This window comes from Podarcis vaucheri, assembly GCF_965113315.1.
Source record: "Podarcis vaucheri genome assembly, chromosome: 7".
Taxonomy (NCBI): Eukaryota; Metazoa; Chordata; class Lepidosauria; order Squamata; family Lacertidae; genus Podarcis; species Podarcis vaucheri.
The window spans coordinates 88,916,110-88,930,958 of NC_138765.1; the positions used below are offsets into that span (position 1 = coordinate 88,916,110).

Here is a 14,849-nt window from a genome sequence, read left to right on the forward strand (position 1 = left end):
GATCCTAGAGCTCTTAGATCTCCCAATGTCCATGCCTCTCTGCCCTGGGAGCTTTCCCCAAGCCTCCTACCAATAAGCCTTTAAAGTTTATTTCTGCAACATGAACGAACAGAAGCTGAAGTTGGTGGTTGTGTTGCCGTGATTCAATGCAAGATTCTGAACTGCCTTGCTTTTGTGATGCAATGGGAGACGCCATTGCAGAAGTCCCATGTTGCGCTCCCTAGTTTTGTCTCCTGCATTTTTCATGGCTGGATTATACTTTTAAAGTGTGCTAGATTTTCTCGGGCTGCTGTCCTCTTCAGAGTAATGGTGGCTGCCCTCCTTTGGGGGCTCGTGACATCGTTCCAGAACCTCCCAAAGTGCTTTTAATGGTTAGTAAATAAGTAATTGGGGAGAGGAATGGTGGAGTGCAACCGTTTTTCTCCTCTGGTGGAAGATGACAACCCCATCTCTGCCCACACCCACAAAAAACACCCACCCATGCTGGAAGATTTCAATTATTCATCCAGGAGCCTGCAGGCATTCTTATGTAGCTCTGCTCTTTCGCGGGGTGGGGGTGGGGAGCCCCACGAGGTGAAAGGCAAAAACTGGAATCTTCCATCTTCGGACTTACCTAAGAGATGTGAATCATCTGCAGAGTTGTGTCAAATCCCCCAAAACGCATCTCTCTTGCACAGCCTTTGGCTTAGCCTCTCGTTCAGGGCCGGCTCTACCATTAGGCAGGGTGAAGTGGCAGATGCAAAGGCACATGGAGCAGACAGAAGTGGGTATGCAAGGAGATCCAGGCTGTGGGAAGCATACTAAAAGACTGATTTCTTACCAGCGCAGAACGGGTGTTATGTGGCCCCTGTAATAGTGCCAGTTCTGCAGACTGGTGCGGTTGAGAGGGCATACTTGGGGTAAGGTGATCTCACAGGTGAACTATTACCAAATCCTATGCCCAACTACAGTGGGTACCTTTGTTCTCGAACTCAATCCGTTCCAGGAGACTGTTCAACTCCTGGAACGGTTCTAAAACCAAGTTGTGGCTTCCGATTGAGCACAGGAAGCTCCTGCAGCCAATCGGAAGCCGCGCCGGACGTTTGGCTTCTAAAAAACATTTGCAAACTGGAACACTCACTTCTGGGTTTGCAGCGTTCAGGAGCTGATTTGTTCGGGAGCCAAGCTGTTCGACTACCAAGGTACCACTGTATCTGTTTTTGAGTGGGACACCCACCACCAAAGTCGTTTTTTCCTGGAAAACAAATGCTAGAATTGTTTCCCTCTAACCTTCCTGCAACACCACGGGCCCAACCATGTTGTCAGCATTAACCCTTCTCTCTCCCCAGCTACTCTTGGTGCTCTGGAATTCAGCCTTTTGTACGACCAGGAGAACAGCTCTTTGCAATGCACCCTCATCAAGGCAAAGGTAAATAACAACAACAACAACAACAATAATTTATTATTTATACCCTGCCCATCTGGCTGGATTTGCCCAGCCACTCTGTGCAGCTTCCAACCAAACATTAAAATACAGTAATTCATCAGATATTAAAAGCTTCCCTAAACAGGGCTGCCTTCAGATGTCTTCTAAAAGTCGGGTAGTTGTTAATTTCTGATGGGAGGGTGTTCCACAGGACTGGCGCCACCCTTGGGGTCCTTCAAGAGGAAATCAGCTAGAGAACTGGAAGATTATCAGGCTCAGAGGGGGGCCCACAATGCCTATTATTTGTCTTCTGCACAAACCTTTCCAGTTGTTCTACGGGGGGGGGGGGTGCGAATCTGGGTAGCCTTGTTTCAGTTTGCTGCTTGTTTTGGAAAGTGCAGATTTGATAGATCTGCCTTCCAGTGCAAACTGAATTGAATTTCTACCCTATCCCTAGCAGCAGCGGAGGGCAGCGAGAGAAGATTTTCCCCTCTCACAGGGGAAAGTGCTTTAAAGCAGCCCCACACCATTAAGACTGGAGCAAAAAGCCCCGCCCGCCTGTCAGTCACATTAAGTCATGTGATTAATAGGTGGATGACCCACCACAGCGTCAAATTCGGCCCATTATGCAGATCCTGATAAAGATCTGGCCCACAGAGCCGAAAGGATTCTCCACCCCGTCTTATTCCATCCTCGTTTGATCATTGCATGAGTTACCGTATTTTTCGCTCCACAAGACACACTTTTTTCCTCCTAAAAAGTAAGGGGAAATGTCTGTGCGTCTTATGGAGCGAATGTGTGGTCAATCGCTGGCTCCCTTTCCGGCCCCGGCCCCTTGCCCAGGCCTCCATTGTTGAATGTTCTGCAGATGGAGGCTGTTTGTTTCCCCAGCAACATGTGACTGGCTGAATAGATTATCTGTCTGGAAACTGTAGAAAGGGCTCCTTTTCCTTTCCTAAAGAAGCTGCAGAACTGTGAGTTGAACCCCATAAAAACAGGATTTTTTCCCTTTGCAAAGTAAGCTCAACAACTTTGAGCTGATCCTCAAAAAACCGGGACTTTTCCCTTTGCAAAAGAAGCTGCACAACTGTGAGCTGATTCCCCCAAAATATGGGGCTTTCCCCCTTTCCACCTCTAAAAACTAGGTGCATCTTATGGTCAGGTGTGTCTTATGGAGCGAAAAATACAGTAAGACAACTTGGCCTCTGGCGGAGTTAATGAGCCTGCTCTGATTTTATTCCTGCCCAGGGCTTGAAACCGATGGACTCCAATGGGTTGGCAGACCCTTATGTGAAGCTGCACCTTTTGCCAGGGGCCAGTAAGGTAAGATAATTTTGTCCCTTCGTCCTCCTCCTTTGATAAGAGGCAACTGTCTCCAGGACAACAAGCCGGGAGGTGTGCAGGGGAGGGCAAACAAGATGGTCAAGGGTCTGGAAACCAAGCCTTTGAAGCAGAGGTTGGATGACCATCTGCCAGAGATTCTTTAGTTGTGATTCCTGCATTTCAGGGGGTTGGACTAAATAACTCGAGGGATCACATCATAGCTATCAACTTACAGATTTGAAAATAAGGGACCAGCAGCCAAAATAAGGGACCTGCAGCGTCACCTGTTCCAGGCACTCCAGTCTTCCTGTCCTCCTGCAGTCTGGTCAAACTCATACCGGGTAGCTTCGAGAACACTGTCCAACCAACTTTGTAACCAGAGGTTCAGCTGAATAGAATCTGAATCACAAGGCCTATGCAGCCTCAACTTAAGATGGCTCCCCGGCCTGGCTTTGCACTGCAAAGTTTGCAGCAGCACATGTAACAAAATGGCGTCCAGCATTCAAAAACCCCCTCAGCTTGCATTAAGTAGCCACACACAAGGCACGCAAGCTCCACCTCCCAGTCGTTCTTAGACTTCTTATTGGGTGAGCAACACAACCAAGCAACACAGTTGGAGTCTCCCTCCTCCCTGGCCGGCAGGGAGGGAGGGAGAGGAGCTGCTTCCTTTGAAATTTAAGGGACATCGTTTAAGGGACATTTAAGGGACATCCATCAATAAGGGACAGCAGCAGGACATGACGCTGGAATAAGGGACTGTCCCTTCAAATAAGGGACACTTGACAGCTATGGATCACATCCAGCTCTATGATTGTGTGCAGTGCTGGATTTATGTATAAGCTAAACAAGCTATAGCTTAGGGCCCCACTCTCTTGGGGTCCCCAAAATAATTTTAAGGAAAAAAACCCCTGGACGTACATTTCCAAAATATAAGATAAAAAACAAAAAGGTGTCATGGGCTTTGAATACACTCGAACTCAGGACGCAAGGGAGAAACATGCTAAGAGGAAGGCACGCTTGGCAAACCCTCACCGTGATCAACTCCCACCTGGAAACCAATGTCCCCACTGTGGAAGGATGTGTGGATCCAAAACTGGCCTCCACAGTCACTTACGGACTCATTGTTAAAACCATGTTTATGGAAGACAATCTTACTTGGTTACGAGGGATCGCCAAAGAAGAAGAAGATAAGCTAAACAAGCTATAGCTTAGAGCCCCACTCTCTTGAGGGCCCCCAAAAAATTTAAAGGAAAAAAACACCCTGGATGTACATTTCCAAAATATAAGATAAAAAACAAATAAAACATACAGTTAGAGCTTAATAATTATTTCACTATTAATATACTTCTTCTTAATTGTATTTCACTATAAATATACTTCTTAATTGTATTTCAGTTCAACAATTACTTTGATAAAATACACATTTTGTTATGCGCAAATGGCTTTAGGTCCATAAATTACCATATAGCATATATTCAACACCAAAAAACAACGACGGTTTGTTGTTGACAAAGCACAGTTGGACATATAAAGGGCCCCGTTACCTTCAGTAGCTTAGGGCCTCGTCAAACTTAAATCCGTCCCTGACTGTATGAAAACTGTATGAAAACATTTTGAGGAATTAAGGGGAAATGCACGAACTCCTATCTCAGCGGAGATGGGGAGAAGGAAATCTCCAAGACCTAAAGCAGCAGCAGGCATGAACCAATATCCTCCCTCCTTTCCAAAATCAGAACACAGCACATGCAACTGCGATGTAATTACAGCACTTATGAACTTAGTCGAATCAGCCAAACAGCAGCACACAGTGTCACAGTGACACACCATAGCAATAAAGGAAATCTCGAAGGTAGTACTAAAACCGGCTTTTAAAAGCCCGAGCAAATCACACACTTTTGACGGGGCACATGACCCTGATCAGCAGAGATGTCAGCTGACCCTGACCAGGGAGGGCATTCCTCCCAGCTCACCTGACCTCCAGAAGGAGCTTAATTGCCTGTCAGGTTACTCTGTTCACCTAGGAGAGCAGAAATCTATGCCACCATGTTTTCAGCTTTTACATTTCAAGAGCTGGTGGGGCAGATAAAGGGTTTAGAGACAGACATGAGGGAAGCTTCCTTTCTCCTCTTATAAGGCGAGAACTCGAACCCAGATCTTAGAACGTCCAGGACAGATAAAAGAAAGGACCTTTCCACCCGTCGCATAGTTAAACCGTGGAAATGGCTCCCACAGGAAATAGTGATAACCAACCGAGATCATCTTCTGAGGCGCTCCTTTGTGTGCCTCCTCCTCGAGAGGTTTGGCGGGTGGCAACACGAGAACGGGGCCTTCTCTGCAGTGGCTCCCCGTCTGTGGAATGCTCTCCGCAGGGAAGTTCGCCTGGTGCCTTCATTATACACCTTTAGGTGCCAGGCAAAAACGTTCCTTTTAAACCAGGCCTTTGATCCGATTTACATCCTATGCCCCTTTAAATTATTTTTTTTTGGGGGGAGGGGGCTATTGGGTTGTTGTTTTTATTTTTATTAGGTATTTTGTGGTTTTATATCTTGATTTTATTCTGTGAACTGCCCTGAGACCCCCGGGTATAGGGCGGTATATAAATTCAATAAACAACAACAACTTGGAAGCCATTAAAATGCAATTGGACCAATTCACAGAGGAGAAAGCCCTCAGTGGTTACTAGTCATGATAGAAGCTGTGTTCTGCCTCCGTTGCTGGAGACAGAAATATAATAATAATAATAATAATAATAATAATAATAATAATAATAATAATAATAATTTATTTGTACCCCGTCCATCTAGCTGGGTTTCCCCAGCCACTCTGGGCAGCTTCCAACAAAGATGAAAAATACATTAAAAGGTCACACATTAAAAACTTCCCTGAACTTTAGATGTCTTCTAAACGTCAGGTAGTTGTTTTATCTCTTTGATATCTGATGGGAGGGCGTTCCACAGGGCGGATGCCACTACCGAGAAGGCCCTCTGCCTGATTCCCTGTAGCTTTGCTTCTCGCAATGAGGGAACCGCCAGAAGGCCCTCAGAGCTGGACCTCAGCGTCCGGGCAGAACGATGGGGGTGGAGATGCTCCTTCAGATATACTGGGCTGAGGCCGTTTAGGGCTTTAAAGGTCAGCACCAACACTTTGAAATGTGCTCGGCCCCAGTCACCAGTCTAGCTGCCGCATTCTGGATTAGTTGTAGTTTCCGGGTCACCTTCAAAGGTAGCTCCACGGAGAGCGCATTGCAGTAGTCCAAGCAGGAGATAACTAGAGAATACTTCCGAATCCCAGTTTCTGGAAAACGCAGGATGCGAGAGGGCTCTGGTGTTTGGGTCCTGCCTTCGAGTTTCCTATAATAGGCATCTGTTTGGCCATCCTGTGAAAACAGGATGCTGGACTGGATGAGACCCCATAGACCTGATCTTGCAGGCTTTTCTTATTTCATCTGTGTTCATTAACCCAGAATATCCACCCACTGACTCCTGTTAATGGTTAAATTAAATGCAGTTCTCCCCCCCCCTTCAACACCTTTCCCCATCCCCAGTTTTTGGGGGCTGAAGTTTTCCGTGCCTGTTCCACAGCCTTTGTCAAAGCTCCTAGCTGCACTCTGTGGGGGAAACAGGTTAATGAGAATGGCGGGTCTAGAAAGTGGCGTTGTTACCGTGAGGTGAAGCCTCTGCCCGAAAATCTAATTATTACTGGGGGTTTAAAAAGATTGGTTTGCTGCGAAGGTTTTTATCCAGGTCTAATTGGTACCTTGGAAAAAAGGAGCACCTGCTGACGAGTGACTCAACTCCTCTAATGGATTTTCTTCCTCTTTGCTGTATCAAAGAGCAGCTCTGCCAAGCTGTGCTCTGTGGGGCAAGGGGAATTCTATGCAACTAAGTTCTAGGGAGGACAGGATTGTCCCAGTCTGAAGCAAGGAGGCGTTTCCCTTTGCCAAACAAATTTAAACTTTTTGTCCACCCACAGGAAATGCCAGTGAGTTTTCTGAAATGCTCAGGCACAGAGCTTTGAATTGTGGACTGAGCAGGGGAAAGTTAAATGGGGATAAGACCTCAGCTGGGTCAATTGATCAAGGTTGTTTTGCAAGTTTCCTCCTGGTGTCTTACTCAGACCGCCTTGATAAATCCTGCAGAATAAAGGTACCTATTAAAATATAGCGCATTTGTATGCGAACACAAACCCAAACCACTCCAATATGGCTTGATATAGTCCATCAGGCACGATGGCCCATTCAAAGGCGTTCAGATCAGGGAGGTTTGTAAAGACTCATACATGTTTTAATAGTTCTGCTTGTTTTCCAGTCAAACAAGCTGAGGACCAAGACTTTGAGGAACACCCGGAACCCTGCATGGAATGAGACCCTGGTGTACCATGGCATCACGGATGAGGACATGCAGAGGAAGACATTGAGGCAAGTCAAAGGGTTAAGCGTCAAACTTTGAATCAAACATGATGGGATCGTTCCGGCTTACACCCACAAAGTTACCTCTGGTGACCTGATGCAAAGCGTCTTCAAAGGTCCTTCTGAGATGGGGCTGGGCGGGAACTAGGGCTGTTGTGACAGTGGGATTGGTCTCCCTCTGGAGTCTCAGGAGTTCAGCCTACACTTGAGTAGGACCCTGGAAGAGACACATGCCCAACTGGCATGTTCTCTCCCTCCTGGTCGATCGCTTGGGAGCTTCAAAAGCTTTCTTCAGCCCGAACATCACAGCGACCGATGCCAACAGACATTGGCACACTTAGGGATCCGCAGACTTTGTGCATCATGCGCGTGACAGACCTCAGCGACTCAGCATTTTGGCTAATCTACTTTATTTACATATAAACACACACGGAGCACTGCAACATGGCTCCCCTCTCTCTCTAGCATCAGACAGCAAATAAACAAAGGACAATAGTCCCACTTCACGGAACACAGTAACACAAACATCCTGTCTCCGTCACTTCCCACTCTGTGGAGTCAAAACATATACCGTCATGTGAAAGACAACAATCCCATGACTGCAATCATGGAGCAGGAATTCTAACAGTGGACACTCCAGCCTTGGAGGTTTTTAAGCAGAGGTTGGATGGCCACCTGTCATGGATCTTTTGGTTGAGATTCCTGCATCACAGGGGGTTGGGCTTGATGACTCTTTGAGGTCTTTTCCAACTCTACAGTTCTATGATTCTATGACCCTGGAGAGCTGCTACCAGTCAGCTGTTTATAATAATAATAATTTATTATTTCTACCCCGCCCATCTGGCTGGGTTTCCCCAAGTTGGGTGGCTTCCAACAAAAGATTAAAAATACATTAAAACAGCAGTCATTAAAAACTTCCCCAAAGAGGGCTGCCTTCAGATGTCTTCTAAACATCAGATAGTTGTTAATTTCTTTGACATCTGATGGGAGGGTGTTCCAGAGGTTGGGCACCACTACCGAGAAGGCCCTCTGTCTGGTTCCCTGTTATCTCACTTCTCGCAGGGAGGTTACTGCCAGAAGACCCTCGGAGCTGGACCTCAGTGTCCGGGCAGAACGATGGGAGTGGAGACGCTCCTTCAGGTCTACTGGGCCAAGGCTTTAAAGGTCCGCACCAACACTTTGAATTGTGCTTGGAAATGTACTGGGAGCCAATGTATGTCTTTCAGGACCTGTGCTATGTGGTCTCGCAGCCGCTCCCAGTCACCCATCTAGCTGCCGCATTCTGGATTAATTGCAGTTTCCGAGTCACCTTCAGAGGTAGCCCTACGTAGAGCATGTTGCAGTAGTCCAAGCGGGAGATATCCAGAGCATGCATGTTTGTTCCTTTCAGGATCTCTGTGTGTGACGAGGACAAATTTGGCCACAACGAGTTCATAGGTGAGACGAGGGTGGCCCTGAAGAAAGTGAAGGCCAACCAGAAGAAGAATTTTAACATCTGTCTGGAAAGAGTCATCCCGGTACATTTCACCGTCGTCTATGTTCTTGTCCCATTCATTGTGATGGTTTGTGTGTCTTTTCTTACGTGAACATGTTTGGACCTGCTCTGTAGCACAGAGGGGATGGGAATCTGGGTTGGGAAGAGTAGGAGAGGTTGTCTGCTGGGCAGACAGTTGGAAGGATGGCTTTTTCCAACTAAGAATCAACACGGCGGGTTAAGGAGAAGGAAGCAAATGCTATCCACAGTTTCATCACTGGCCATCTATGATTAAAGACAGATAATGTTGGGATACTGCCAGGGAGATATAGATAGATAGATGATAGATAGATAGATAGATAGATAGATAGATAGATAGATAGATAGATTCTTTATTGTCATTACACTAGTGCAACATTGCACAAGTGCAACGAAATTGAATGCCAACCCTTAAAAACAACAAAAGCAAAACAACAGCAACAACCAAACAAACCACCTTCCAACCACACCCACACCCACACCCATCAAACTCCCAGGTCTCACTATCGAGTTACAGCATTCAAAAAGGCCACAGCTCTTGGATAGAAACTGTTTTTCAGTCTATTTGTCCTAGACTTGATGTTTCTATACCTCCTGCCAGAAGGCAGTAGTGCAAACAGACTGTATCCCGGGTGAGATGGATCCTGCAGGATGTTGTTTGTCCATCATGGCCCCAAGCCGGCTGCCGGACGATCCATCGATCCCTGTAGTCACGCAGCTTCTAGCGACACGAGTTTCCTGGAAATACCTTGCCACATTCCAGGGCTCGTGCACACTCTTTATCAGCAGATAATGCACAGCCAAAAGTTGCACTGCAGAAGAGCATTATTTACAAGCTTTATTCAGTGTTGATCAGAACAAAGAGAGACATGACTGTTCTGCGTCAGAGTCTCCGACAGACTGAGAAACGAAAGCAATAGCAAAACATAAACATCCTGTGAACAGGAAATACGCAGGCTGTGACACAAACATCCTGCTCCCTTTTAAGGTGGAACGGAAATATCCTAACAGATAAGAGCATAAGCAGACCCTGCTAGGGTCAGGCCAATGGCCCATCTATTTTAGCACCCTGTTCTCACAGTGGCCAACAAGACGCCTCACTGAGAAGCTTCAAGCAGGATCTGAGCTCAGGAACCCTCTCCCCTCCTGTGGTTTCCAGCAACTCAGGTCCGCAATACCTCAAGGACCACCTCTTTCCATACGAACCCACCCAGACCCTGAGATCATCTTCTGAGGCCCTCCTCCTCAAGAGGTCTGGAGGGTGGCCACACGAGAACAGGGCCTTCTCAGCAGTGGCTCCCCGTCTGTGGAATGCTCTCCCCAGGGAAGTTCACCTGGCGCCTTCATTATACACCTTTAGGCGCCAGGCAAAAACGTTCCTTTTTAACCAGGATGTTAGTTGATCTGATTTACATCCTATGCCCTTTTAAAATGTTATTTTTTGGGGGAGGCTTTTGGGTTGTTGTTTTTATTTTTATTATGTATTTTGTGGTTTTATATCTTGATTTTATTCTGTGAGTCCCTGAGATTCCCGGGTATAGGGCAGCATATAAATTCAATCAACAAGCAAGCAAACAAACTGATAATCAGGAGCACTGGTGCCTCCAACTGTGGAGGCTGAGCATAGCCCTCAAGAGTTAGATAGCTTTCGTCTCCATGAATTAAAGTCCTCCTTTAAAGCCGTCCAACTTTGTCGCCGTCATCACGGCCTCCTGTGGCAGTGAGTTCCATAGTTTACCTTTGTGCTGTGTGAAATGGTAGTTTCTTTTGCCCTTCCTGAATGTTCTAACATTCAGCTTCATTGCATGCTTGTGGCTTGCAGCACCGTGAAAGGGGGAGAAAACATTTTTTCCCTCTCTTTACTCTTTCTCCATGCCGTGTATAATTTTATAAGCTTCTTTGCTATCACCTGTTCACTTGCCTTTTATCTGAAGTAAAAAGTCCCAAGCGCTGTAGCCTTGATCCATCCCCTGGGTCGAGTACAAGGTGATGTGATCCTTGCATAGTGTGGAAAAATCCTTGTATGGTGTGGAAAAAATGCGCCAGAAAACCCCTCTCTTATAATGTAGAATTTGGGGGCCGGAAGACTCAGGGCAGACAAAAGGAAGGAGTCTTCACACAACACATACCGTATTTTTTGCTCTATAAGACTCACTTTTCCCCTCCTAAAAAGTAAGGGGAAATGTGTGTGCGTCTTATGGAGCGAATGCAGGCTGCGCAGCTATCCCAGAAGCCAGAACAGCAAGAGGGATTGCTGTTTTCGTTGTGTAGTGATCCTTCTTTCTGTTCTGGTTTCTGAAATTCAGAATATTTCTTTTCTTGTTTTCCTCCTCCAAAAACTAGGTGCGTCTTGTGGTCTGTTGCGTCTTATAGAACGAAAATTACGGTAGTTCAACTATGGAACTCACTCTCACAGGATGTGCCAATGGCTGCCAACTTCGCCGGCCTTAAAAGTGGTTTAGGCAAGTTCATGGAGGAGAATGCTGTTAGACACGATCATGGCGAACTGTGCCCAGTCTGAATACAAGCTGGGGAGAGGACTCTTGTGGCATCTGGTTGGCTACTGTGGGAACAGAATTCTAGACCAGTTGGGCCACAGGCCTGATCCAGCTACAGGGAGGTCTTCTGACGCTATGTGTTCAGGATGCGGTCTTCAGCACCTTTACGTAGTGGCTCTGTGCATTGAAACACGTGGGATTTCCTTGTGAGCGAACGCATGCGCTGTGAAAGTTGTACCATTAATTAGCTAAGGCAGGAATTTTCCGTTACACAAACGTGGGGGGGGGGGAAGCCTCATTGAACTCAGTGGGAAAATTCCTCTGGGGAGATAATGTTTGGGGCCACAGCCTGCGTATTTAATAAAACTGCTTTCATTCAAACACAGGTTGTGGGGGGTTGTTGGGGGGGAGAGAAAGTCATAGATACCGTATTTTTCGCTCTATAGGACGCACCCGACCATAGGACGCACCTTGTTTTAGAGGGAGAGAACAAGGGGGGGGGGAAATCTCCCCCCTCTGCTCAGCGCCCCTTCAGCGAAGCGGCAGGAGAAACGGAGCCCCTTCCATTTCTCCTCCCGCTTGGCTGAAGGGGCGCTGCGCAGCTCTCCCTCTCGGCTGAAGCCAGGAGAGTCTTGCTCTCCCGGCTTCAGCAAAAGGAACCCGAAGCCTTCGGAGCGCAGCGTGAGTTCCCGCTGCGCTCCAAAGGCTTCAGGCGGCTATCCCTGAAGCATGGAGAGCGAGAGGGAGCGCTCCCTCTGCGCTTCGGTGGCTTCGCGTTGCTATTGCTGAAGCCAAGGAGTCTGCATTCGCTCCATAGGACGCACACACATTTCCCCTTAATTTTTGGAGGGGGAAAAGTGCGTCCTATAGAGCGAAAAATATGCTACATTTGAGGAGGAAAAAGTGGTCCAGGAACTCCTTAATTCAGGTCCCCCAGGGTCTCTCAAGCTACCTTCTGGACAATATTAAAGGAAACCCTTTTTTCCTCCCCCATCTTTCACTCACCGCTAACCCCAAGATGAAGCGTGGAGGTACAACTGGATCATCAAGAGGGATGGCGTTGTACGAAGATGAGGTAAGACATTACCTAGACTGAGGGGAGGTTTCGCCTCGTTTTCCATGGCCACAACTAAGCTGCTGAGGAGAAACGCTAAATTATTTTCTGCGCAGATGCCCTCTTAGACCGAAGCATATTTTTTACTTCCAGGGCCTTGATCAGACTGTTAGTGCAGGACAGGGGAAGGCAGTGATGGTTCAGTGGTTAGATCAGGACCTGGGAGACCTGGAATGATCACGTAAGCCTCAGTGGTCCGAGTGGCAGTTAACCAGTTAAAGGTAAAGGTAAAGGGACCCCTGACCATTAAGGCCAGTTGGGGATGACTGGGCTTGCGGTGCTCATCTCGCTTTACTGGCCGAGGGAGCCGGCGTTTGTCCACAGACAGCTTCTGGGTCATGTGGCCAGCAGGACTAAGCCGCTTCTAGCGAACCAGAACAGGGCATGGAAACGCCGTTTACTTTCCCGCCGGAGTGGTATCTATTTATCTACTTGCACTTTGATGTGCTTTTGAACTGCTAGGTTGGCAGGAGCTGGGACCGAGCAACGGGATCTCACCCTGTTGCGGGGATTCGAACCGCCGACCTTCTGATCGGCAAGTCCTAGGCTCTGTGGTTTAATCCACAGCGCCACCCGCGTCTTTAGTTTACCAGTTACTAGATTCTAATTTTGTTGTATCCCCAAGATTAATGTATATCATTAGTACAATTGATCGTTATTACTATTTTATTGTTGCTATTTTATTATTATTTTTCAATGTAATTATGTATGTATTTTTTTCATTTATTGTGGGAGCCTTTTTTTGTGGAACCTTGTTCAGCGGCACCATATGGTCCATGGTAAATCTGGCAATGGAAAATTTCTGTGGGGCTCTCCAGCCCCTTGATGCTCTAAGCACATGCTTAAAAAGGTAAAGGTAAAGGGACCCCTGACCATTAGGTCCAGTCGTGGCCAACTCTGGGGTTGCGGCGCTCATCTCGCTTTATTGGCTGAGGGAGCCGGCGTTCAGCTTCCGGGTCATGTGGCCAACATGACTAAGCTGCTTCTGGTGAACCAGAGCAGCGCATAGAAACGCCATTTACCTTCCCGCCGGAGCGGTACCTATTTATCTACTTGCGCTTTGATGTGTTTTTGAACTGCTAGGTTGGCAGGAGCTGGGACAGAGCAACAGGAGCTCACCCCGTCACGGGGATTCGAACCGCCGACCTTCTGATCGGCAAGTCCTAGGCCCTGTGGTTTAACCCACAGCGCCACTCGCGTCCCAAGCACATGCTTATTTAATGGTTAATTCAGCCCTCCTGGACCTCCATGCCAGAGGTTGCAGGCCAGAGTCAGTTTCTGATAGGTAAAGGCATACCCTGTTTCTACAGAACAGCTTTCCATTCATTTTCCATTCAGTGCTGCTAACTGTTTAGGCAGCTTTTCCTTGAGAGCCACAGAGTCCAAACCTTTCATCTCCAAGCAGACAACTGCAAATTATCCAAACTTTTCAGATTTGGAGCAATCAGTAGACAAGCTGCAACCAGTAGAAAGGTGATCTGTTATTTGGGGAGAAGGTCTTTCTATTCATCCTTAAGGCCAGTTGTGGAGTGCATTGAACAGATTGTTTTGTATTCTTCCTTTCTAAAAGACACAAAACAAGTGAAATACCATGAAAATCCCTGAAACGAGAAGTAATCGACTAGAAATAATATCTTGTGGAAATCAACTAAATAATAAAATCAAAAAGCTTAAGGGAAAAAATTTAGAAAAACCTAAAATAGAACAAAGCCTTAACGGGATGCCGGCTACAAACCTCATTTCACTGAACTATTCATAAACTTTTAATGACCAAAATTCAAACAAGGGTAGAACCCCAAAAATTCTGACGTATTATAATCCTAGCTAGGTAAAGCAAAGCGCAGTAATAAAGGATGAGGACTCAAAAGTACAGTTTCTAATACTGAATTTACAAAAAAGGTTTGAAAACCTAAATAGCAAGTTTTAAACAAAGCCCAGCTTGAAGAAAGCCAAGCACAATAATAAAGGGTTGAGGACTCAACTGTGAAAATTCTAGTGCTGCTTTTACAAAAAGGTTTAAAAACCTAAACTGCACAAATTCAAAGAAAGGAATACGAGATAGAGCTGTTTTAGATTTTGAACAAACTCAAGAACAGGGCTGGAACGCTCCCATGGTCTAGGTGTTACTGCTGATGTTAAAGACTGTTACTTCTCGTTTCAGGGATTTTCATGGTATTTCATTTGTTTTGTGCAATTTCTCAGTTCTTTTTTTCTATTTCCTTCCTAAAAGACGGCAGTCCAAAATGCTTTAATGGTGCTTGTCCAGTTCTAAGCTGGTCTTTGGAAGATTCAACATTTGGAAATCCATGGGGCGGGGAAGAATGAATTAGTTTAGTCTTCCCAGTTAGTAATTCCCGACTGCAGTGCTGTTAGTCTCTTTCCTGTTTCCTCGCTTTTCTGAGGATTGTGGACTGGCTTTGCAAAATGTGAAGCTTAGGGGGAGAGATCTAGGACTCTTTTAATCTGGAGAGGAAAGCCTGGGTCAGTAGGACAGAAACCAACTAGTTGGGTGCCAGGAGGGTGGCTGGGCAATCTTGCTGAGCAAATCCCACTCCCCCTAGAACAGGGGTCAGCAACTTTTTTCAGCC

The 14,849-nt window shown here is 46.6% G+C and overlaps 1 protein-coding gene across 3 annotated transcripts in view; it reads left to right on the forward strand.

The window, feature by feature from the left end:
- RPH3A (rabphilin 3A) overlaps positions 1–14,849 on the forward strand; it is a 119,900-nt gene that overhangs the window by 90,776 nt on the left and 14,275 nt on the right. For all 3 annotated transcript variants that reach the window (XM_082230047.1, XM_082230046.1, XM_082230048.1), the window contains 5 exons: positions 1,329–1,408; positions 2,654–2,728; positions 7,036–7,145; positions 8,527–8,653; positions 12,166–12,222. In XM_082230047.1, the coding sequence (XP_082086173.1) occupies positions 1,329–1,408; positions 2,654–2,728; positions 7,036–7,145; positions 8,527–8,653; positions 12,166–12,222 (449 nt within the window). The remainder of the gene's footprint in view (positions 1–1,328; positions 1,409–2,653; positions 2,729–7,035; positions 7,146–8,526; positions 8,654–12,165; positions 12,223–14,849) is intronic.